This window comes from Mastigoproctus giganteus, chromosome 8, assembly GCF_048544385.1.
Source record: "Mastigoproctus giganteus isolate SK-2022 chromosome 8, ASM4854438v1, whole genome shotgun sequence".
Classification (NCBI taxonomy): domain Eukaryota; kingdom Metazoa; phylum Arthropoda; class Arachnida; order Uropygi; family Thelyphonidae; genus Mastigoproctus; species Mastigoproctus giganteus.
In genome coordinates this window covers 12,877,274-12,902,418 of record NC_143582.1, presented here as the reverse complement: position 1 = coordinate 12,902,418, position 25,145 = coordinate 12,877,274, and the positions used below count along the sequence as shown (strand labels likewise).

Sequence of the window (25,145 nt, the reverse complement as noted above, 5' to 3'; positions counted from 1 at the left end):
GCACAAAACTGCTGAATATGGGGAACTTCTCATCCATCTGCTGTGCATGAAAGCCCACTACAAAGTCCATACGTTACAGTATGGTGTGGATTCACAGCAGAGTTTATAATCGGACCATTTTTCTTTGAAGGGCTTATACACCTCATGGCCCCGTAAGGTGTACGATAACTAGTGCATGCTACTGCACTCGTCTAAGAGATCACATTATTCCTGCTCTTCAAGAAAAGCAATGCTTGGAGACTGTAGTGTTCGTGCAAGATGGTGACCCTCCCCACGTTGGTCGACAAGTGAAGGAACTGCTCTGTTCAACATTCAGAAATGATCGCATCATTTCTAGAGACTTTCTGCAATTCTGGCCAGCCCGATCATCAGATCTCAATCCCTGTGATTTCTGGTTATGGGGATACCTGAAAGACCGTGGCGTGTTTATCGTGGCGGCATACAGATGCTTGTCGATTTGAAAGCAAGCATTAAACAGCATGTAGCCAACATCCCCAATGAGATGCTATGCAAAACTGTATCGCACACAGTCCTCCGTTTTCAGAATGTCATCTCAAGTGAAGGAAAGCACACAGAACAATATCTGTAGATTTCTAAGTTCTGATATTAAAATCTAATCCTAAGTTAAGTATTCCATCTCATGTTTACGGTGCCAATTTCTCCTCTGGTGGTGGAAATTTGAACTAATTTTTTTCTTCTACAAATCGCTTCTCCATTTTGACACTAGGGTCTCCTGAATAGGGAAACTTATTTTATAACCACCTGGTGGTACATTGTGATTTTCTTTAAAGTGCATTGTAATAGAATGAACTGCCAATGATTTGCTCAGCTCTATTAATATTTACCAAGCCAGACCACCTGTCATTCAATAATAGAAAATTCAATTATTTCCCTCTTGCATTTGATAAAGTCATGCTATAAATACTGTTACAGTATGAATGCATACAAGCAAACTGTGTGATCTAGCAAGACACTGCTTATAAGCTTGACTGTGTGAATGCACAAAGCTTCTTTCTTTTTTTTTATATCAGGCTATTGCCATTACATGCATTTGAAGAGAACAGAAAACCGTGCAAGAGCTGGTAAGCCATACACTTCCAAATTCCACATTATTATTATAAAAAAGGCAAGTAACAGAGAATTCACTTAAATAAATTTGAAGTATATGAAGCTAGATATTCATCTCTTTAGGGAGAGAGATGAATATCTTGATCAGAGACACTTCTCAGCTGATTAATCAGATCCAAATAAGAAGACACTAATTACATTTCTGCAGTATAACTGGAGATTAAAAGTGTAAGAACTGCATCACCAGTATGTGACCAACTGGCACTGCAATACTCTTTTTTTCAGTTAACTACTGCACGTTGCTTGGGAAGATGACCATCCACAAAGTGGAAAGCATTACCACCCAGCTATAGTTTGATGGGAAGGCTCCTAAAAAAATGTCTCTAATAAACTGGATTTCTGCAAAAAATATATTGCGATTGGTGCAAAATTGTATCAACATGGCAATATAAAAAAGTAGCAAAGCCCTTAAATGAAATAATGCTTGACTGTGGAAGCCTAGATTTAAATTAAATTGTGTATTTAATTTAAGTAAATTAAATTGTGATGCTGTCTATTGTTGGCCATCCACATGGCCAACAATAGACATCACAATATGGAAAAGTCTCAAGTACTGCGATAAGTAGTAGCCAACTTTCTCCAGGAATATCATATGCAATGCTACTGATAACTGGTTGGCTCATTTGAAATATTATATAAAAACACAAGGAGAACATTCTGGGTAATCTTTAGAAAGTTGTTTGGTTGGTTTTTAGGAGCATTAGCAACTAAGGCCATATTGCTCCGGGATATTGCGGTGGTCATTCCTTGACCTTTCCGCATCCTCCGTATTTGGTGGTGACGGGCTCGAACCCCGGTCTAATCAAGAAGCGTGTGCTGCGCACTGCTGCTCCTTCCCACCTGGCTACGGAGGCGCCGTTAATCTTTAGAAAAAAAAAAAAAAAAAGTTTCAATCTGTCATTCTTGTTTAACTGTCCAAATACCGTTATATATATATGAAAATATAGTACAGCTTGCCTGTAAGGTGGAGAGGGCTTTTCTCATAAAATGTGAATAGGCAAATCATGATATACTATACCCCCTGACAGATAAATGCATTTGAACAGAAATAATGCCGCATTCTTTATTTTCTAGAAAATATTAAAATGTTAAGTATAACTTACCTAATATGAAGGAGGGAAATATTTCTCTCCAGTACTTCATATATCAACTATATGATAAAAATGATTAAAGAGTAAAAGGAAATATGCCAAATTTACATATATAAAATAAGAAACAAGTCTAAATATTCAGCTGATTAAGTCCCATCAAATCCCACAAGTTTGTGCAATATGACCAGAGCTCAAATAGTAGAGATAGATTTTGAAATGTAGCTGATTATACAAATTTGAGTTGTTATGCTAAGGGTGTGTGTATAAATACTTCTTAGAAAATGTAATAAATTCTGTATATAATTTAATATTATATACAGAATTTAATAGTATGTTGCAATTATAATATTTGTGTTTATACATTGGCAGATAGTATATAACGTCACAAATATTTTTACATAATATGATAAATCATATTAGAAGTTTTACTCACCTACACAGTTGTCACACAAGCTGCAATGAGATGCTCTTGGAGGCCTAAAGATTTTACAAGTAAAACAATACTTCAGTTTGACTGTTTGACCTCTAATAACTATTTCTTTGGTTCTGGGAGGTGGTCTATATGTGGGGGAACTTGATCCATTGGGTACTTCTACAGTAAAAGCATAATTGAGATTTTTAATAGAATAGTAACCAAGATAAATGTAATGTAATGCATTTTTGTCTATTTGATGATATTATATAATTTATCAAAATTTAAAAATTAAGAGGCTCCCACAGCAGCAGGTATTGCTATGAGAGCCTGTGGTTATTTCATTACATTTTGAAATGAAATTTAGCAATGTACTTCTTTATTACTATATTAAAAATTTAAATGATATAAATTATCCAAATGTCACATATGAATTGGGAACATATTAACTAATATTAACTACTTGCTTGACATGCCTGCAAAAGATCAGATACGTGCGTCTGAAAACAAAATTTGCCTGCACCTGCACTTGCATCATGCATTTTGATATGATGCAATAAACACTCATATACAATGGTGTTATGTGATCTGCCCACAAAATGTTTTATTTTCTTCTGTAATCATGATCCGGCTACTGTTCATATATGGCTGTATTCTCAATACTTCATAAACAATAATGCTTTACTTTTCATGCAAACATGTAGGGGAAGATTTTTTTTTTGACTGCTGTTTAAAGAGATATTGGTATGATTGCTTTTGTCATTTGATTTTTGTGAAATAAATGTTAAAAATAATGTGTTTAAACTGTTCTTTTTATAAGTAGATATTCTTGCTGCTTTGATTTTTGTAGTAAAATTCAGAAAGCAATTCAGAAATGGAAATTCGTATTAGTGAATGAAGTTCTGGATAAATAAACATTTCCAATTTATCGATATCACTAGTTTAGAAGATGATGCTTATATCAAATGGCACTCATCTTGTTTCAAGATGGCAGATCAAAATAAGACTCCTGGGAATGTGCCCTCATACTCACTCACTCATAGGACCTGAAAATTTTGTTTTGACTGAACTGCAAGCAGAAGAGTTCCAAATAATTGCATCTATAATTCCACTGGTAGCTCTAAACAGAAGTACTCCAGTAATGACATACTTGGAGTGCACTCCTCCTCTTACTCCTCCTTCCCCCAAAAAAAGTACAGTACATTTGGTTCAGATCAAATTGTAAACATGGGTTCTAAATAGGTAGCTCTTGTAACTAATGGTCACCTTCTTGAAACAAGATGCAGATAAAAGTAAAAATAACTCCAGTAGTGTGTCCTCATATCCACTCATAAGACTTGCAATTTGTTTCTTTTGGACTATACAAAACATAGTTTCAAACAGATTCACCTATATTTCCAGTAGCAACCATCTTGTTTCAAGATGGTAGTTCAAAACAGGAGTACCTCAATGAAGGTATAACCTGAAATGTATACTCCTCCCTTCCCCAAAAGGTATTATAATTTTGGTCAGGATTGGTGCAAGTTCTAAACTGGTGGCATTTATAACAAAAGGTGGCCATCTTGTTTCAAGATGGTAGATAAAAATTAACTCACCCATTGGTGTATGGAAGTATCCCTCATGTGCATAGTTAATGACATAGAGTAAAAAATATGTGGAGGTCCTAAAATTTGTGCACAGTTAATTTGATTTCAATCTCACTTTAAACTGAAATGCCACTGGGGTGAGAGGCAAGACACATGGGCGGCAGAAAGCAGAAAGTAGAAAATGAAAAAGACCTGGGAGTAATTGTGCAGTCAGATATGAAGTTTTCTGAGCAATGCAGACAGGCTGCCAGGGCAGGTCATGGGGTTTTGTCAATGATATATATAGGAATTTTGCTAGCTGGAAGAAGGAGGTGATTGTCCCTCTGTATAAGGCAATGGTCAGGCCACGCCTTGAGTACTGCGTACAGGTCTGGAGGCCTCATTTTAGGAAGGATGTAGATTTACTTGAGCGTGTACAGAGAAGGGCAACAAGATTGGTGAGGGGAATGAAGGGATCCTCTCTTACCAAGAGAGGCTTACGTTCTGCAAACTGCAGTGGCTGGAGACTAGGCACCTGCGCGGTGATCTGATTGAGGTGTAGAAGGCCTTGAATGGGTTGAGCACGCTGAATTCTGATGGGATCCTTCCACTTGTTCAGATTACAAACCTAAGGGGGCATAAATTCAAATTAAGAAAAGACAGATGTAGAATAGATGTGCGGAAATTTGCCTTTAGCCAGCGGGTGGTTAATTGCTGGAACAAACTTCCATCTGTCATTGTGGAAGTTGATAGGTTGAATAAATTTAAGGAGGAACTGGACAGGCATTTGGAGGGAATGGTGTGATTTTTTTTTTTTTTTTGGCTGATGCTCATAAGCTCATACACTTGCTTTCTTGCATCACATGCCACTACTACTACTACTAACAAGTTAGCTGGTACACATTATATTTTTATATAAAGTTATATTATATTTAATTGATTTTTTTCTTTTTCTATGATTAACAAAATTGAAAACTAAATACCATATTTGCTGGATGATAAGACACTGCAGACCATAAGCCACATCCTAATTTTGGAAAAAATATTTTATAGCACATATTTGAAATGCACAAATAAAGGTATTGTTTTCTCAGAGGAGGAGGACTGAAATGTCTTTGAACTGTTTGGTTTTCATGTTCTGTGCATAATTTAACACCTTCAATTTGAAGTCAACACTGTGTGGAAACCTCTTCATCAGAAATACTAATTTCTAGCAAAACTACTCTACTGCATGAAACACAGAAACATAAGCTACTAAATAAATGTTCTTCTTCTCCACTGATGACTCACTGATGGGATTACAGATTCTTCAGTCATGGATAAGGTCAATCAAATGATTAATAATACTTGGAATTCAGACTAACTGCTCTGCTTATTGTTGCACATGTCGAACTCAGTGTGAAGATGCAGGGCAAGAGGGGTAGTCAGAGTCTCATATACTGAGCTACATGGCAATGCCCTGTAATGCTTTTTCAAAAAATGATTTCTAGAAGGAAGTAGAGTTTATTTTATTTTATTTTTATATTTTGGGAAAATAAAGAACAAGTTCCAGCGAGACATGTAAACCCTCTTTCGAATATGCTAAGCAATAATTAGATGGCCAACCTTTTCCTGCAGTGTGCCACATATCAGGTTGAAAATGTACCATGCCACCTAGGAGCATATCCATCAGCTGCTGGAATTAATATATCCCCACTGTTGACCTGCACAACTAAACATTTTTGCTATGTAAAAGGAATTATTGTCTTTGCAAGTGCTTGTAATAAAAAAAATTAAATTATATCTATAAAATAAATTTAATATATGTTAATGAATAAATGTCATGTGATCATATTTACTGTTTTTGTTCTCAAAAGTGGTAAATATGAAAGTGGATTCCCATCATGTTGAAATATGAGTTAGAATTTTGATAATAAAAAGTAAATTTACTGTATATTCACTTGTGATTTTTTGCATTTTCCCCCCCACATCAGTAGGAGTGCAACTAAGAAGAGCTGGGTGTAGCACGATTGTGACCATTTCAAGATATAGCTGGACCCCCCAAAGAAAAAAAAAAGGGGGGGGGGGAGATTGGAGAAAATAAATACATGCATCTGGTATACTTTAGGACTATAAGATGCAGGGCAATTTTAGGCAACATTTTCTGGGGGTACACCTTATGGGCTGGTAAGTACAATAATTAATTACTAATTGATTAACTAATAATATATAAAAACCAATGGTTTGATTTCACCGGACATACTTCACAAAGTAATATTTGTTTGCCATTTTGTAATATTTGCTCAAAGAATTATAAAATTAATGTTTCATAATGTTCATTCAATGTTTTATTTCCTCCTGGATTTTAATAACAATTGAAATATAACATGCATTTCACATTTCTGTTGTGATTAATATAATAAGATAATAGTAATAATTCATGATTTATTTATTTAGTAAACTATAACAAAAAAATTTTCTTTAATATTCACACTGCCTAAACCAAGAACATTTCTTTTTTTGCACATCCATCATATTGTCCAATAATTTCTTCAATCAGTGCTTGGTAACAATCACAATATCTAGTGCTTCAGATGTAACATCCAATATATGGATAGCCTGTGCAATACGTATGAAAAAAATATATAAATAAATAAAATAATTGATGGGTTTCTATTTGTCTGATTTTAATGAAATTTGGGATGGCTCAATGGATCTTTCTAAAAGAACCAAATATACAATTTCACAAAAATCCATCCACGGGGAATCAAATTGCTAGATGCAGACACACAGGCATGGTGAAGATAAATGTCGGATGTTTTCTCAAAAAAACCTGATTGTTAAAAAAAAAATAAATAAATAAATAAAAAAAAAAAACTTGCTTGCCACTTCTATTGGGCTTTCTATGATTCACTTCAATCAAGTGAGGGACCTATTGTTTCAGTTTTTTTGTATTCACATATAACTCTCTGTCCCCATACTTGGATATTCTTTGATATTGATTTACTCTAACCTCTCTTGTGGTCCATTTTGATATCTATCTTTTGTAGAATTTCTCCACTTGAACAATTGCCTCTGTGGCATCCATAACAAATCCTTTGAATACTTACCATAATGAATTTTTATCCAATGTCATATAGCTGTCCATCCAGTTAACTGAATCCAAGAAATATCTCAATGCACTATAGTCTCCAACCCTCAACTCTGAAACTGAAGCCATCACCTTTGTCTATGATCATAGAAATTTTTCTGAACACTATTCATGTTATGGCATTGTGATCACTATCTAGTATTGGTTCTTGTCCCATGAAGTTTTAAAGCAATCTGGAACTTTGGTGAGAAACAGAGTGAGAATATTTCAGCTCTTTGTGCTTTCTCAAATATGCTGGCATAAATAACAATCATCCAAAGTATGTTCATGTTTATACTCCAGCACAGCAACCATGTCAGAGGAGTTTACAATAAATTATAAATACAATCGTTAATTGCATTTAGCAGTCGCAGAGTTGAACCACAGTACACTGAGAGAGTTTGTGTGCTGTTGCACTCTTGAACTGGACCAATCACCACACAAAACTCAGATGACAAAGTATCAGCATATAGTTATATAAACCAAGTATATTGTATGGCCAATTTGTGTGCTTGAAAAACAAAAATCCTAAGGGAAATATTACTGCTTCACCAAAGACTGGCTTACTAAGTCTTTTTTTAAAAAAAAGGTTCAAAACATTCTCATTATTGACAAGAATAAGGCCCTAGACTTCCCAAATGGATAGCAAATGACAAATCTATTCAGCAATCAATGAATAAATGTGCAACTTTCTGTGGGATCGCCATTGTAGCATCTCTAAAAGATAAAGTAAGAAATCATAAACAGGATTACATTGTTACAACAGCAAATAGATTTCAAAATGTCAGTGAAAGCAAGATTGAAACCCAGAGAAAGTTTGTTTGGGTCTTCTCCAGTAAATCTAGAAAATAAAACTAACAGATAAATAAATCCACAAATTGACAGGATGAATAGTTGTTATAACAGAAAACCAACTACTTAAACTGAAGCCCTTTGAAGCTGATACAAAGCTTTGTAATTGCCTATGATTGTTGTTCTTCCGCACTGTACAGAAAAGGTCTGAATTCAAATTCTATTTCAATGTGAACTTCTGAACTGTAGTGAAGCCAAGTTAGTTGATCTTGGGCAAGGGAAATAAGGTTTTTACTCATATTTTCCCTTCCCCAGGAAATAGGCAAATTGACCATAGATACAAGCAACATACCTGATATACTGACATCTCATACCTTAGGTGTCGTCATGCACATTATAAACAACCAAACAAATCAAACTAAAAATTGATAATTTACTGAAGATAACACCTTAATCAATGGCAGCAAACTGCCTGTATTTTTTATTCCTAGCTACTTAATGAATGGAATGCAAATAGATGGTGCAAAGCATCTTTTAGGATGTAAACTTTATAACAAAACTGTATGTAAAAAAATATATATAAAAAAAAATAATAATAATAATAATAATACATAAGTGACATTAGTTTTTAATGATTTTAGTTTCATTTTAATTATCAATAAGCAGATTATTCAGCCACACAAAAAACATAATAAACTGTTGAAAGAACTTATATAAGCCGAAGCAGTAATCTATTACTTTTGGTATATGATGAGACTTGAATTTCAAACAGGAGTTTCTTTTTTAATTAACAAATTATAAGCAAGCCTGTCTAATGTTGTGACTCACTATAATGAAGCAGAAATAAATATATCAAATTTGTATGGATTTATATAAGTACGCAGTTTGTTTACTGTTTTGTCCACAAAAGGCTCAACTGCAATTTCAAGTTCTTCACAAAAAAATCAGGAGGAGCGGGAGGGATAGAAAGAGTTAAAAACAGGATGCTTCCTGCCTAAATCAGAAGAGCTGACAATCCTTGAGGTGACTTACAATAATAATAAACTTTTTTTTAAAGGTTAGACACTGCCTACAGAAATAAAAATAGTGTTTATACTGTTTTCAATTAAAACAGTGAATGAATATTGTCTAATTAGTACACTATAAGTATTAAGCACATCTGCTCATTCCTCTTGTTTTCTTTCTAACTAATGTGATAATTCTCCCCTAAGGCAGGACTTGGGAATAAGAATGATTTTCTCTGAAAGGTTATAAAATAAAGTAAGGAACAATGTAAAGTTATCAGGATATTAATAGTTGCAGGAAATTATATATATAAAAATTCTTTTTGCTCTAAATTTTTGTATATAGATTACTCTTACCTATTTGTCTTTCTGTATCAGCAGCTTCATCAGGTGAGGCTCGGGGAATAACACCAGGATCACTAAAACTAGTCCTTAACAATGCACACATAACAAAGAGAAACAAAACTGCAGCAACTATTGGAACTGCTATATTGATTTTTTTAAGCAGATACGGACAGCTATATAAAATGAAATAATAATTTTTTACAATGTGATTTCTGTGAATATCTAAATAATGCTTATTACTAGATAACTGAAAATGCAATTAAACAGTGTACTAATTCAAATTAGCTTACTAATTCCAATGAACTAAAGGAAAGAAACAGCTAATAAGGGTTCTTCAACTGTTAAGTTATTGTTCACTATCTTGTTGTTCAGTGAGTTAAAAACAGTTCCAATTTCCTCTTTCTCAACTGATCTCTAATCATTTCTGGAGTGAGTTTTCTTAAACATATCTGGACTCTGCACAGTGGGTTTTTTGCTAGCATAGGCTCTGCGGAGTGAGTTTGATGAAATTTTGAAAATTCATAAAATAAAAACTATGTAGATAAATGCTTTTAAATATTAATTGTTTTCTTATTTTGACTTGATTACTCAATATTAGAGAAAAATTATTTCAAAAATCAAATATGATTTTTTAAAAAATTCATAAAAACTTTGTTTAACTTCTTTGTTCAGCACTGAACAATTGCTGAACAATAACTTGTTCAGTGATTGTGCAGTATAGTGTGTAATTTCCATATTGGCCTGGCTACAATTTTAAATTTGGTATCTTTAAAGAATCTGCTAAGTTAAAACAACATAAGTTAAAACAATTTAACAGATTCTTTAAAAGATACCGAATTTAAAATTGTAGCCAGGCCAATACGGAACTTACACACTATACTGAACAATCATTCAGTCCTTTCCTCATTCGCAACACAAATAAATGACTTAGTATACATTTCTTGCGGTGTTTGCTACTCGTCTTATCAGGGTTCTACGCGGCTTCCTCTGAATTTCTGTGTTAATCAACTCATTGCCTCAGTTCGTGATTCTCGTTCAGCAGCGTCAGAATTAGCCTTTCATGCCATTAATGAAAAAGATACTTTTTTATTTAACGAGGCCAAAATACTTAATATCCAACTTAATTATACGAGACTATTAATTGCAGAAACCGTCAAAATTAAATTACAAGAGAATTCTGTTAATGTTCGCCGGCCATATTTAATCTCCGATTCGTGGTCTTTTAAAAGACCATGTGCAAAGATAAATAATCCCTATTTAAGTTCCATGCTCACCCCTATTCAGTAATTTTCATTCCCATGATCACGACATACGGTCGAAAAGTATTGTCAGCTTCAGGAAGAAAAATAGTTTTGCAATTTTTTTTTTTCGTTAAATTAATTTTTTACTTAATTTTTAATTGCATTAAATTGATTTTTAATTGTGTTCATTTGATTTTTAATTATTTCTTACTGTAATGTAAGATTTTCGATTTTTTAATTGTTTTCGTTTTAATTTCTGGAGAGTATTACATGGAAGTGTTCTACATATATTGAGGTAAACTTCTCTTATTCCTTTACAAGTAGTATTTTATGTGCAGCAAAATTAAAAACTTTTCTGAAATCCAAGTATACAATGTATCAAAATAATTTTTTTTTTTTTTACATCCAGTTCCTTTTTACTGCATTATAGTATCCAGTCAGATAAGATCACCCCTTCTGTGACTGCAGTGTAACTGTATTCCTGTCTAGATGGTACTGCATTACTTTTGTAATGCAGTAACTAGACTCCATTATTTTCTCTGGAATTGAAGTTAAACAAATAGGTCTGTAATTATTCATGTTATTCTTTGATCCTCATCTCTAGTCCACAGGGCTAGAGAAGTGCAAACAGGGTAGCAAACCTTTAGCCATAATTATGAGAGCACCCTGGGACACTCTCATAATTATAGCTAAAGGTTTACTGCTCTGTTTTGCTGTCTTTCTCATAACATAATTGGATAGATCTCATCAGCCCCAGTTGCATTATTTACATTTGGCTTCAACAATTTCTCTTCCACTTTCATCTCAGTTATCACAAAATCATTTAGCTTCCTGTAATTTGTTATACTTCTGGCCCATTCATAAAAAATCCCTCATGTAAACATTGAGGCAGAATATTGATTCAGTTTGTCAACAACATGAGCAGACTCATCCAGTTATACATATCTAGTGGATGTGAATCATTCCTTTCTTTCTAGTGTTTACATACTAAGAGTGACTATTAAATAACGAGATTGGACATGCAGACAACATGCACCAAGCACCACCAGTGAAACGAAGGGACAGCAGTTGACCTTGGACCTTTCTCTAGTTGGTTGTGAAGTCATATTCCAACATCCTCATTCACTTTTCAGTGAGACAGGTTTTCTTTTTTATTACTCTTTTTTTACAGGTTTACAGTGATTTTCAAGTCATTTTCCAATGAGATGATCTTAGTCACTTTCAATCCTTTCTAAAACCTAATCTTATTTATTTCCTAACCTAAAAATGAATTGTAATCATGAGATCATAACTACCAAAACCTCAGGTGGAGGTTCTGCTAATCCATACATTTAATATGAGTATCAGCAACTAGGTAAAAAGAAATCCAAAGAAAAAATTAGTCAATAAACACTTGTCATGATGAACCGAAGATGACAAATGAAGAGCAAGAAAAACACTGACAAGGAGAAAACTGAGTATACTGAGTTATGCAAAGCTATTAGAAAGAGACTCAGAGAGGACATAAGAAAATTAAGCACAAGAAAAGTAGAACAAGCATTAAGGGAAAACAAAGGATTTAAATCAGCAGCCATGAACAGTAATACAGGAAGACAAATGATACTGAAACTGAAGAATAGCGATGGTGTACTTATAAATAGCAGAGAAGGCATAATTCAAATAGCAGAAGAGTACTATAAAGAGTTATACAAGGAACGAGGGAATGATGCCAGCAGTAGGGAAGATGTATCGCAAATTAGTAACACATACGACATACCCGATATCCTTCCTGATGAGGTAGGACATGCATGGAAGAAAATGAAGAATCAGAAAGTCCCAGGGGAAGATGAAGTTACTGTAGAGTTGTTAAAATTGGGAGGAAGAGACATGACACAGAAACTGGCAAGACTCTTCACAAAATGCATTAGAAAAGGTGTGATGCCTAAGGAGTGGAATAATGCAATCATAGTTTTGCTATATAAGAAAGGAGATAAATCAGAAATTGGAAATTATAGACTAATTAGCTTGTTATCCCACATCTACAAGTTGTTCACAAGGGTCATTACTAACAGATTAGAAAGAATACTTGATGAGAACCAACCGAAAGAGCAAGCTGGCTTTAGAACAGGATTCTCAACTATGGATCATCTTCACGTAATGTCACAGCTAATGGAGAAAGCAAATGAATATAAAACACCATTATGCCTGGCATTTGTGGATTATGAAAAGGCATTTGACACCATACAGCATAAGGCAATGTTTTGGGCACTGGAAAGACAAGGCATAGATACCCCATATTTTATGATTTTGAAGAAAATATATGAGAACGCTACCTCCTTCATTAGACTGGACAAAAGTAGTAAATTTAAAATTAAGAAAGGAGTTCGACAATGAGACACAATATCTCAGAAGTTGTTTACTGCTGCCCTTGAGGACGCTTTCAGAAGATTAGACTGGTCGCAGAAAGGAGTCAATGTGAATGGAGAGTACCTAAACCATTTACGATTTGCAGATGACATTGTGGTCATAAGCCACAATCCCAAAGAATTAGAGAAAAATCTTAATAATTTATGCAGAGTTAGTAAGGATTTTGGACTAAAGATGAATATGGCTAAAACAAAAGTAATGATGAACAAGTTTGACACAGAAAGGGATATAATGATTGAAGGAGCAGTAATTGAAAAGGTGGAGTCATATACTTATCTGGGAACAGTCATTAGCTGTAATAATCATAAATGGCTGGAAGTCAAGAGAAGAATAAATTTTGGATGGATAGCATTCAGGAAATATAGTCACATACTGAGGAGCGATATCCCAATTTGTCTGAAACGTAAAACAACGAACCAATGTATACTCCCCACCATGACTTATGGAAGTGAAACTTTGGCAAAAGAATGGAAGAGAAGCTGAGAACTACACAGCAAAGAATGGAACGAATTATATTGGGAATCAGACTGTTAGATAAGAAGAGAAACACATGGATTAGACAGCAAACTCAAATAAAGGGCATTCTTATCAAAACTAAAGAACTAAAATGGTCTTGGGCAGGACACATAACTCGAAGACATGATGACAGATGGACTAAGAAAATAACAGAATGGTCCCCAAGAGGAGCGAGAAGAAAACCTGGAAGACAACAACGGAGATGGACAGATGAAATTCATGAGTTTGTGAGAAGTAAATGGATGGCCATTGCACAAAACAGAAGGAACTGAAAGGTTGTTGGAGAGGCCTTCATCCTGCAGTGGATTGAAAATGGCTGATGATGATCAGCAACTAACAGTCAAATTACTGTCACAGTGAGTTCTCATGATGTCTGAAAGGCTGGTGATAAGGTCTTCTGGTAATAAATCCCATTCCTCTACAAGAGATCTTACAAGGGAAGCTTATCACAACAGAATCAATTTTGGTGAAAACATTTTCTTTCAACTCTTCTTGGCCCCAACTGATCTCTGATAGTTGAATTTGTAGTCAATGACAATTGTTTTTTGGTCTGTTGATTCACGACTCCCCTCCCCAATATATGATTATTTTATAGCATGGAGTTGAGAGCATTAAACACATAAATCAGTTATTCTAGCAATATTTATTAAATAACAAGAGTACAATATATAAATTTCTCACTGATGGTAATCAATTCCTGTTTGATTACCATCTCCACATCCAAAGAAGCAGAAAAAAAAAATATTTCTAATATAAATAATAATACTAATAAAATTATTTTGTTGTAACCTATTACAGATACATGGGGAGAAAATGCAGATAAGAATCAAATCTATGAGGTATACATATACATTTTTTTTTTTTTTTTTATGTAAACCCCAAACACGAGAGGTATTATAATCTATAGTACTTAGTACCGTGCTTGGGTTGGAGGTTGAGAAGATGAAAGAAGATATTTGTTAACATTGGACTTGAACTTCTGTAATTTTCAGGAAATATGTATGAAGGAAGGTTGTTCCAGAAAACGGCAGTTGAATGAATAAACAAGGAAGATGAAAAGTTGGTCCTGTGAGTTTGAAGTTGGACAGTAAATGGATGGTGGTTGGTGGCGGCACGTGTTCGGACTGTTTTGAAAGAGAGAACGGGAATTATAGAAGCCAATTCAGAAGAACAGTGCCCATGGAAGTATCTGTAAAAGAGGCATGCAGCAGAAACAGTACGTCTATGAGAAAGCGAGTGGAGAATCATTAATTAACCTAACTGTACTCTTCTGAATGGAATCAAGAACCCTGAGAGAGGTTTTGGGGGCACCACCCCAGATGTGGGAACAATATTCCATGGCAGGTCGGATTTGAGATTTATACAGAGTGAGCAGCTGTTTGGAAGAAAAGTAACGCTGAGAGCGAAAGAGAAAACCAAGTTTTTTAGATGCAGAGGAAGCAATATTTGTAATGTGCTTGTGAAGAGAGATTAGAAGTCAGGGTAATCCCCAAAAGAGATATATCATTTTGCCTAGAAATCGGAGTGTCACTAAAGATAAGCATAGAAGCAGAAGAATCCTTTTTGTGAAATATAAGACAAGACTGAGTTTTAGAAGAGTTGAAATCAACTAAGTTGTCTTTGCCCCACTGGAGAATTACCTGAAGACCAGCATTTAAGGAACTGGTAGCAGATTTTCGAGAAGTTAAAGCTGATTGAACAGGGCAAGGTTTCTCAAAATGGAAAGTGGAATGCAATGTGCTATCATCGGCAAAACTCTGGATAGGATTTCCAGTCAGTGGAAGAAGGTCAATAATATACAAGAGGAAAAGAGTGGGGGAAAGAACTGAACCTTGGGGGACACCGGCATTAGTGGAGAAGTTAGAAGACAGAGAGCCATCTACTATCACCCTCAGTGAGCGATCAGAGAGAAAACTGGATAACCAATTACTAAAAACAGTTGGCAAACCATAAGATGGAAGCTTGTTTAGAAGACCTTTATGCCAAACACGATCAAAAGCCTTTGAGATGTCAAGAACAACTACTTGTGTTTCACCGAACCTTTCCATTGAATTAGTCCATAAATGGGTAACATAAGCCAGAACATCACCAGTGGATCGACACTGATGGAATCCATACTGGCAATCTTTGATCAGACAGAAGGTTTCTAGGTAGTTTAAGAGTTGGCGGTTAATTGATTTCTCCATTACTTTAGAAAGAGTAGAAGTAATTGCAATGGGACGATAATTGGATGGGAGGGATTTGTCACCCTTTTTAGGAACTGGCTGGATATGAGCAAATTTCCAAGCAGAAGGAAAAACACCTTTTGAATAAGAAAGTGAAAAAAGGCGGCAAAGAATAGGAGTAAGTTCAGGAGCACAGGTTTTGAGAAGAAGTTTAGAAATACCATCGGGACCTGCAGCTTTCTTAGCATCAAGATTCATCAAAATCCTTCTGACATCCTTTTGATGGAAGACAACAGGAGGCATTGAATGGAGCGTGTTGGGAATGGTTGGAGGTGTTTTACCAAGTTCATTAATACATGAGTTGGAAGAAAAATGGGATGCTAGCAGGTCAGCTTTATCCTTGGCTGAAGTGACAACAGAACCATCTGGTCTGGACAGAGGTGGGAGCAGAGATGGGCAAAAGTTGCAGCCAATAGCTTTGGCAAGGGACAAGAATGCTCAGCTACCATTAGGGCAAGAAGCAAGTTTTCTACTCTTAGCCTGTTCAAACTCTAGTTTGGACTGATTAATAACTGCTTTACGATTGTTGCGAGTTTTGGTGTAGGCAGAAAATGAAACTGAAGAATTAGAAACAAGCCAATTATGATATGCAACATTCTTCTCTTGAACAGCCTTAGCATATTTATTGGAAAACCAAGGTTTAGATAAAGGACGAGATTTTAAAGTAGAGTGTGGTATAAAGGATTCCATTTCTGCAAGAATAATTTCACTGACATGATCTGAGGAAATGTCGACATCCGAAGTTTTGAAACAGTAATCCGACCAAGGAAAAGAAAAGAAATCTCGCAGGTCATCCCATTTTGCATTCTTGTAATGCCAAAAAACACGAGGTTGGGAATAGCCATGAGATAAAGGCTCCACTGGAGAAGAGACAATTGCCAAGTTGCGATCTGAAGTGCCTAAAGGACCTCTCACTTCGACCGTGTACTTAGAAGGGTTGTTTGTGAGAAAAAGATCAAGCGTTGTTGTCAAATGTTGGCTGTATGATTAGGATTGTCCGCTATTCTTGTAGGTAAATGAACAATCTATGCAAGGTCGTTAGTAATTGCAAAAGCCTCAGCATCTCGACCAGCTGGGTCGGTGTGACTAGAAAACGAAAGTCAGCTGGAGTTGTGAACATTAAAATCACCAAGGAAAATGACCATGGATTTAAAAATTCAAAATACTGGTGGTGCATGTCAACATTTGTCAGTAAAAAGCAACTACCAGAGGTCAGCTGGAATCACTAAGCAACACCAAAAAATTTATTAAAATTAAGTTCTGTTGTGATCATAAGCTTTCCTTGTTAACGAATAAAAAAGAGTTTTCAGAGGAGATCAATGTGCCCCTAATTCACTTCCTAAAACATCCCAGATATGTGTAATTGAACTCAAGCCCAGAGATCTGCTGGCCACTCCATCAGAAGAATATCCTTATTTTAAGGAAATTTGTAACCTATGAGAAAGAGAATTATCATCCATCAAAATTAATTTTCGGGCCTGTGAACACCACCGAAAAGCCTCACATAGGGCTCATGTATAGGCTGTTTTTTTGCTATGTTGTGGCGTTTTAGTAAAAATATATTTTTTTTTAAAGTGGGACAAAAATGAAACTTTAAAAAATGCTTAAATATTGGTGCAATGCAACCTATAATCATGATTATATCATAGGATGGCTACAATTATAGGCAGTAGTCATTTGTTTAACCAGAGGTAGAGGCACGTCAACTGAATGCCGATAATTCCATCTGCCGGTGGTTACCACCACGACTGAAAGACACTGATGATTTCTGTCAGAAGCCTTTAACATCAGTTCAACAATGTGTTGAGTGTCAGTAGTTAATCGGTAGTCTGTAATTGGCATTTGTTCTGTGTGCTTGGCAGTTGTCACATACACGCATTTGAAAGTTTTTATTTTATAATTTTAAGTTTTAAGCCTCAAAATTTAAAATGTCAAAAAGGAGGAATTGCACATTTCACAAAGACTTTCAAAAAGAATTCAAATTTATTAAACTGGACAATTGGTATAGTGATAAAACAAAAGTGGTTTGTCAACATTGTAATGTTTATTTTTCTGTTGCTCATAGAGGTAGGAGTGATAACCAACATCTATGTAGCTAGAAACATAAGGATGCTGAGAAAACTTGGAATTCGGTTTAAAGCATCAGCTTGTTCATTGTACCATTTTGGCCTCAAGGAATTATGGTCAGCCTACTCATGTACTCATTCCTATAAGATTCGGGTAGCCAAGGTGTCTCCTTTCAAAAGAGGAGGAAATCACTGGTGTAGATGGCATCATTACCATGATGCCTTCTACACCAGTGGTTCCCAACCTATGTGATAAGGCACTTTGGTATCATGACCTTTTTCAAGTGTACCATGCCATGAGGGAAGATGCTATTAAGATCAATGGCAATCACTCTTTATGCATTCTGTGAAGATAGTTTCTTATAACTTCAAGTTCAACTCTAGTAACAAAATGTTGAGAACCACTGCTCCAGAACATGAGATAACCCTAAAACAGCAATCTCTTTCCCAGGTGTTCATAGTATCTTTCATATTTTCTCTAGACAAGAGCATGTCAAGCATATATTTTCAAAGACTGCTGGGAGTCATCATGGAAAAAGTAAATACATGGGCTGTGTTAGGGTAACTAAGAGTAAGGACATGTGCATGTATACTTGCATATACAGCTAGGCCTCGCATAACGCGAGTTCGATTAACGCGATATCCAGTTAACGCTATTTGAAAAATGATACCACTTTTCACTTTACACGATGCAAATTTCCAGTTAACGCAATCTTTTTTTTTTATGCGATAGTTGAAAAAGATTTGAATCACACGTTAAGCTTACTGCGAGTCGTACGGTTAATAAACAAACGTTTGTCTGCTGCCCACCTCGGTGTGTTCCATCAACCATCGGAAGAAGACGTGTTTGTCTCCTGCTAATAAAGTCAATGCAGACTTGCATTTAAAAATTCAAATTTTTGAATTAGCCAGATGAAAATGTTACCACAAAGGAGATAACGGTAAAAGAATTCACCCAGGGGCTCACATCTGGTGAGTATGGGCTTGGCACACCCAGGGTCCTGAGCTGGATATCATCATTCTTCTCTTTCTTGGTAATTCCCTTCTACCTCTCTCTCTTTGGGTAATTCAGAATTTTTTTTTTTTTTTTTTTTGCCTGGTGTAGCATAAGCCTCAGGCTTGCACCATATGGATAATAATAATAATAATAATTAGATGAAATCTTTCGTATCGCATAGAACCTCAAACAAAAGATTTGATGTTCTCTGCGATATTTATTTTGCCAGGGCCCAGAGAAGATTGTTGTCGGCTATCGGAAATTGATTGATGAAAAGAGAAAGTCAACACTGTTCAAATATTTCCGCAACAGTAATTGCTTCATTGTGTATTTTATGTCAGAGGTTCCCAAAGTTTCTCAGTTCACGGCGCCTTTAATGTCTTAGTAATTTTTTCAAGGCGCACCCAGACCAAAAGAAATACCTAACAGTTTCGTTTAGTAGTTAGGTTCAAACAACTTAATAAGAAATGCTGAAACTGTGAACTACCTCGAGCTAGCAGTTCGCGCGGTGTCCGACAGATGTCGCATATCGCTGTGTTTCCCTCGAAAATTTAAAATATTCTTGAAACTGTGCGCGTGGCGCACAGTTTAAGAACCGCTGTTTTATGCAATAAACATTTAATTCCATAATTATTTTCATTATCTTTTACATTATATACAGTTAAAAAGTTATTTAAAAGGTATTTTTAAAATTCTTTATGGACATTCCAGTAGGTCAAGGACCAATTATAATTTTTCCTATTGGTTATGATATTCGATTAACGCGTTTCTGTTTTGCGCGATGTGCTTGCGGGATGGGACGAATTAATCGCGTTAATCGAGGCCCACCTGTAAACCAATGCCAGGAGTATAATAAATAAATTCAATGAATTTGAAGTGCTGGTCAAGACATCAAATGTGGATATTGTTGGGATCGGAGACATGGTAATCTGTATTCCTCATATCACACAGATATAAGTAATGCAGAATTTGAATATGGGGAGTACAATGAGTAAAGAAAGGACAAAGTATTTTTGTTTTTCAGGCAGTCTCCAGGGTTTCTTTTAACACCGTGGTTTTGTCTGTAGGGCATGTGCCAAAGCCAGTGGTAGGTGAACATGTGGGTGTTCATGCGTGTGTGGTTCTGTTGAATGTTGAGTGCTGGCACCTGGCGACTTCACAGCCAGGGGGTAGGGGACACCTGGTCCTTCATCCCCTGCCACATGAAAGCATGCCAGGTACTGTACATCAGACTCTTATATTGGAGCTTTCAGGGATTAGCTGAAAACCCCGAGGCTACTTTTGAGAACTGAACAGGAATAAGGGGGAGAAGTAGATGGTAGATGACTTTCATCAACCGGTGAAATACCACCACTTTGCTTATTGGAGGCTTGAAGTGGTGAAACCCATGTTTAGTCTCTAGAGCAAAGTTTCCGGCACCCCCCTCCCCCCATACTTCTCCTTCAACCCGTGCACGGTACTAAGTACTATAGGTTTTGATACCTTTCGTGTTTGGGGTTTTCATAAAAAAAAAAAAAAAAAAAAAAGAGGAAAGGAGGCAGGGAAGGGGAAAAAAGGGATAGAAAGTTGAGAAAGAATAGACTTCTCCAGAAAATGAAAATTAGATGTTTAGGAAAGGTAACAGAAAAGAAGACAACAAGTAAATAAAGGACAGACAGGACAGGAAGGGAGGAAGGGTTATGCTGTTAGTTAAAAAACACAAAATAGTGCAATGTCGAGTCAGTTTGATGTGACATAAGCACTGGGAAAGCAAAAATGAGAGTAGAAGTGTGTTATAGACATAATGACTCTAATGAGTACAATGAACTGTACAGAGAAATAGTGAGCCAGTAAATCAGAATGCCTTATAATGTCATTCTGGTTTACACTTGCACAATAGAAGACTTTTGCGGATTTATTGGATGATTGTTTTCTACAGCAGCATGTTTGAGAAGCAACCAGGAGTAATACTCTTGATCTGATTATCAGCAGTGATTAATCATGCATTAACAATCTGCAGTTAAAGGAACCACTAGGTGGGTGATCACAGTATATTGATGTGGGATTTACTTAAAAATGTAACTACCATCAGGGGCAAAGGGAAGGCTTTTTGCTTTCATAAAGGTGACTATAGTGGTCTCAAAAAGTTTTAAAATTCTATACAATGGAATTAACTGATGATGTTACCAACAGCAAATTCTAAATGCGGAGTATTTAAGGAATTAATCATGGAAGCTACTAGGCTTTTCATACCAACTAAGAAATACCGTTCAAGATTTATACCTAAGTGGATGTCAGATGAACTAATGAGATTCGTGGCAGGGAAGAAAAATGCATGGAATACATAAATTATCATCAACACAGAAGCCAATGGTAGATATAAGGTAGTCTGTAATCAAGTCACAATAGAGGGTAGGCAAGAAAAGGCAGATTATGAGAAATCTTTGGCAAAAGATGCAAAGAAAAACAGAAAAGACCTCTTTACTTATGTAAACTATAGAAAGAAGTAAGGGGATGAATCAGATTGGTCCATTTGATATCGATGGTTCGACTGTTGATGATCCTGCTAAGGTAGCTGACAAATTCTCTAGGGAAGTGGAGGCCAGTAGTTTAACATTTTTGTTAAACTACTGGCCTAACAGGGAGTTAAATGATTTTGTAATAACTGAGAGGAGAGCAGAAGAGAAATTTTTGAAGTTAAATATAAGGATGGCACCTGGAGTCCAACGGATCTATCAAATTAATATTAATGGAGGCAGCAAAGGAAGTAAGCAAACCCTTAGCCATAATGATGAAAGCATCCTTGGTTTCAAGGGAGCTTCCCCACGGACTGGAGAGGTACAAATGCAACCCCAATTCACAAAGGGCGACACGAGTTGTTACAGACCTTCTGTTTCGGGAGTTAAACTCTAACAGGGAGTTAACATGATCCAAGGAAAATAATGGAGTCACTGGTTAAAGAAGCATTACAGGATCATCTAGACAAGGCCTGCAGTTATAGTTCAGACACAGCTTGGGTTTGTAAAGGGGAAATCTTGTCTGGCCTTTATTGGATACTACAGTGTGGTCACAAAGGAACTGGATGCAAAACAAATTTTGATATCATATACTTGGATTTCAAGAAAGACTGCTGTACAAATTGGAGCAGAATAGTATTAAGGGTAAGTTGCTACAATGGATAAAAGGATGGTTAAGTGGGAGAAGACAGAGGGTGGTAATCAATGGGTGCTGCTCTTCGTGGACTAATGTTATTAGTGGAGTCCCCTGTGGTTCGATGTTAGGCCTCATTGTTGTTTTGTATATTTATCAATGATATTGATGAAAGTATATTAGGCTTAATGTCAAAGTCTGCTGATGATACAAAGGTTGGCAGGGTTGTTAATGACAGTACACTGCTGCAACATGATCTAAAAAAGTTAGGCAGAGAAGTGGCAACTGAAGTTTAACATTGACAAATGTAAAGTACTGGATATGGATAACAGTATGCTGCAGAGTATCATACCAACTGTGCGGTTTTGGTTTTGTTTCAGTTTTTTTTGGCACATGAGCAGCTAAGGCCATAATGTGCAACCAACTGTGCGGTGGGTGCTACACTCAGGGTAGTGGAGAATGAAAAAACCTGGGAGTAATCGTGCAGTCAGATACAAAGTTTTCAGAGCAGTGCAGACAGGCTGCCAGAGTAGCTCATGGGGTCTTGTCAATGATATATAGGAACTTTGCTAGCAGGGACAAGGAATTGATTATCCCCTTGTATATGGAGAGGTCTCATTTTAAGAAGGGTGTAGAACTGCTGGAACCAGTACAGAAGAGGGCAACGAGATTGATGGGGGATCAAAGGGATGTTCTTATCAAGCAAGGCTTAAGTTCTGAAAATTGCAGCATTTGGAGACTAAGCACCTGTGAGGTGATCTGAATGAGGTCTATAAGGTTTTGAATGTTTGAGCAAGCTCAATGCTGAGATTCTTCATCTTGCTCAGATTACACACTTGAGGGGGTTTAAATTCAAATTGAGGAGAGACAGTCGCAGAATAGGTGTGTGGAAATTTGCCTTTAGCCAGTGAGTGGTTGATTGCTGGAACAAACTTTTATCTGTCATTGTGGAAGTAGAAAGACTAAATAAATTCAAGGAAGAACTGCATAAAAGCTTGCTTTCATCCACCATATGCCACTACTAATGGTAATTTCACCATCTCTTTACCCAAGACTTCAACAGTTTCCCTTGAAGTTGATATTCCTTAGCTGAGAGCTTGAGAAACAGCTGCCTTGTTATGATCTCACTGTTGGATAAAACTGACCACATTTCAATATTTCGGGATGGCTAGACAGTATCCATTCAGGAATATTACAACCCTTAATCAATCCTGTATTTGCCTGTTCACCTTCCAAATGCCTTTCCTGCTGTTATTACCATTACCTTGGTCATTATTGATTTTAAGGCTGTTTCAACTTGTGGCTGTCTTGACAACAGCTATCAATTGCTCCAAATCATCTGCACATTTATGTTTAATTCTACATAAAAAGAAAACCTAATACGCTGTTGTTTATCATGTCAGATTAGAAAAGGGTGGACTTTTGGTTGTGAGCACTTTTACAGCATATCTGATTTTCATGTTCCAGAGTTTAAATTACATTATAATGTCACATTTAGATTTATTAAATTGAATTACACCAGAACTTCTGAAATCAGAACTTCTGAATTTCATCAGAACTAATTTTATTTAAAAGGTTATATATTGTATTAGCTTAAATTTTGGATACCAATGGAATAAGCAATCCAATAGTATAACAAGTTATAAATGGGAGCTAAATGATTTTGTGATAACTGAGAAGGAAATGGAAGAAAAATTGTTGAAGCTACAGTAAATAAGGAACCTGGATGATCTATCCAATTATATTAAAAGCAGCAACAAAGGAGGTACGCAAACCCTCAGCCATAACTATGAGAGCATCACTGGATTTAGGGGAAGCTATAGATAGAAGTGCAAATGTCTCCCCATTTCACATAGCAGATCAAACTTCCATCTAGTGTTGTGGAAATTAGCATTAGCAGAGGCATATGATGCAAGAAAGCAAGCTTATACAGCAGCAGCCAAAAAAAAAAAAAAAAACCCTTTCCTATTTCAACCCATCCATTCACTCTAAAACTTTGTCTAGTTCTTCCTTGAATTTATTTAAGCTAACAACTTTCACAACGACAGACAGAAGTTTGTTAGTTTGAATAAATTTAAAGAATTACACGAATTATTAGAGGGAATGGAGAGGTAATGTGAGAAGTGTTTATTTTTGGCTAATGCTGTATAACAACCGTCATGCATCATTTTCCAATACTAATACTGTACTAAATTGACAATTTCAATTGCCATTTTATCATGCTGTTTCTACAAAATTCATGAAAGTTATTATAATAAAAATTGGCAAAAATAGAAATTTCATATTCAGTTTTCATAATAAAAAAAAAAAAAAAAAATGTGTAAAAAAAGTTAACTGTTACTTACTCAAATATAAAGAAGAGAGCACAGGTGGTAACAATGAGTCCAATAGTGAAGTAAAACACTCCAGTCTGGTGGGCCATCATTATCCGCCCACTGCAGTAAAATTTATTTCTCCCAGGAAACACCTCATACTTTCTCACAACATGTGGCATTTTTTGCTCCTCTTCTAGCCTTGACGGTGACTCAGTTAACACCCGTGAGTAGTCTAAACCTTTTAGTGGCTTTACCATGAGTTCATGTAAAATTATCCTCAAAGTGATGACTTTTAACTTTTATTGCCAATATCACCATATTCCCGCCACACACAGGAGATTGATAAATTCACATGGCTGGTCCAGAGTAGATGTCTGACAATCATAATGATGACCTTAATGACAAATATAGAGAAATGATAGCATATAATATGTTAGAGGAGATCAGGATAGAAAAATAAATCTTATTTAGCTGCCACTTTGCAAGATAATAAAAGTCCATTTTCATACAGAAATTTGATATGCTAAATAAACAAAATAGTTTTAAATCATAATAGCCTCAGTTTGTATGTAACAATGAGCAAACTACATTTACTATAGAGTGCAGCTATCTTTTATTTCAGTGGATTTCATATGAGCTGCCTCATTATCGCACTACATAATATAAATAAAAAGCACTGCTTCAATAGGGAAGTATCCTGCTGCTTATTTCAAATGCAATAGTGTGGTTTCAGCAATTTTTGGAGCCTCAGTGAGGAAACTGGTACAATGAGTGAATGACCTAAAAACTTAGTGATGAGAAATA

At 35.8% G+C, this 25,145-nt stretch overlaps 1 protein-coding gene across 1 annotated transcript in view; it reads right to left on the bottom strand.

The window, feature by feature from the left end:
• Positions 1–25,145, bottom strand: part of LOC150081263 (palmitoyltransferase ZDHHC14-like) — a 137,892-nt gene that overhangs the window by 79,789 nt on the left and 32,958 nt on the right. The window contains exons 2-4 of the mRNA XM_090378995.1: positions 24,372–24,735; positions 9,459–9,619; positions 2,653–2,811 (exon numbers count right to left, since the gene is read on the bottom strand). Of these exons, the coding sequence (XP_090235121.1) occupies positions 2,653–2,811; positions 9,459–9,619; positions 24,372–24,598 (547 nt within the window). The 5' untranslated portion in view covers positions 24,599–24,735. The remainder of the gene's footprint in view (positions 1–2,652; positions 2,812–9,458; positions 9,620–24,371; positions 24,736–25,145) is intronic.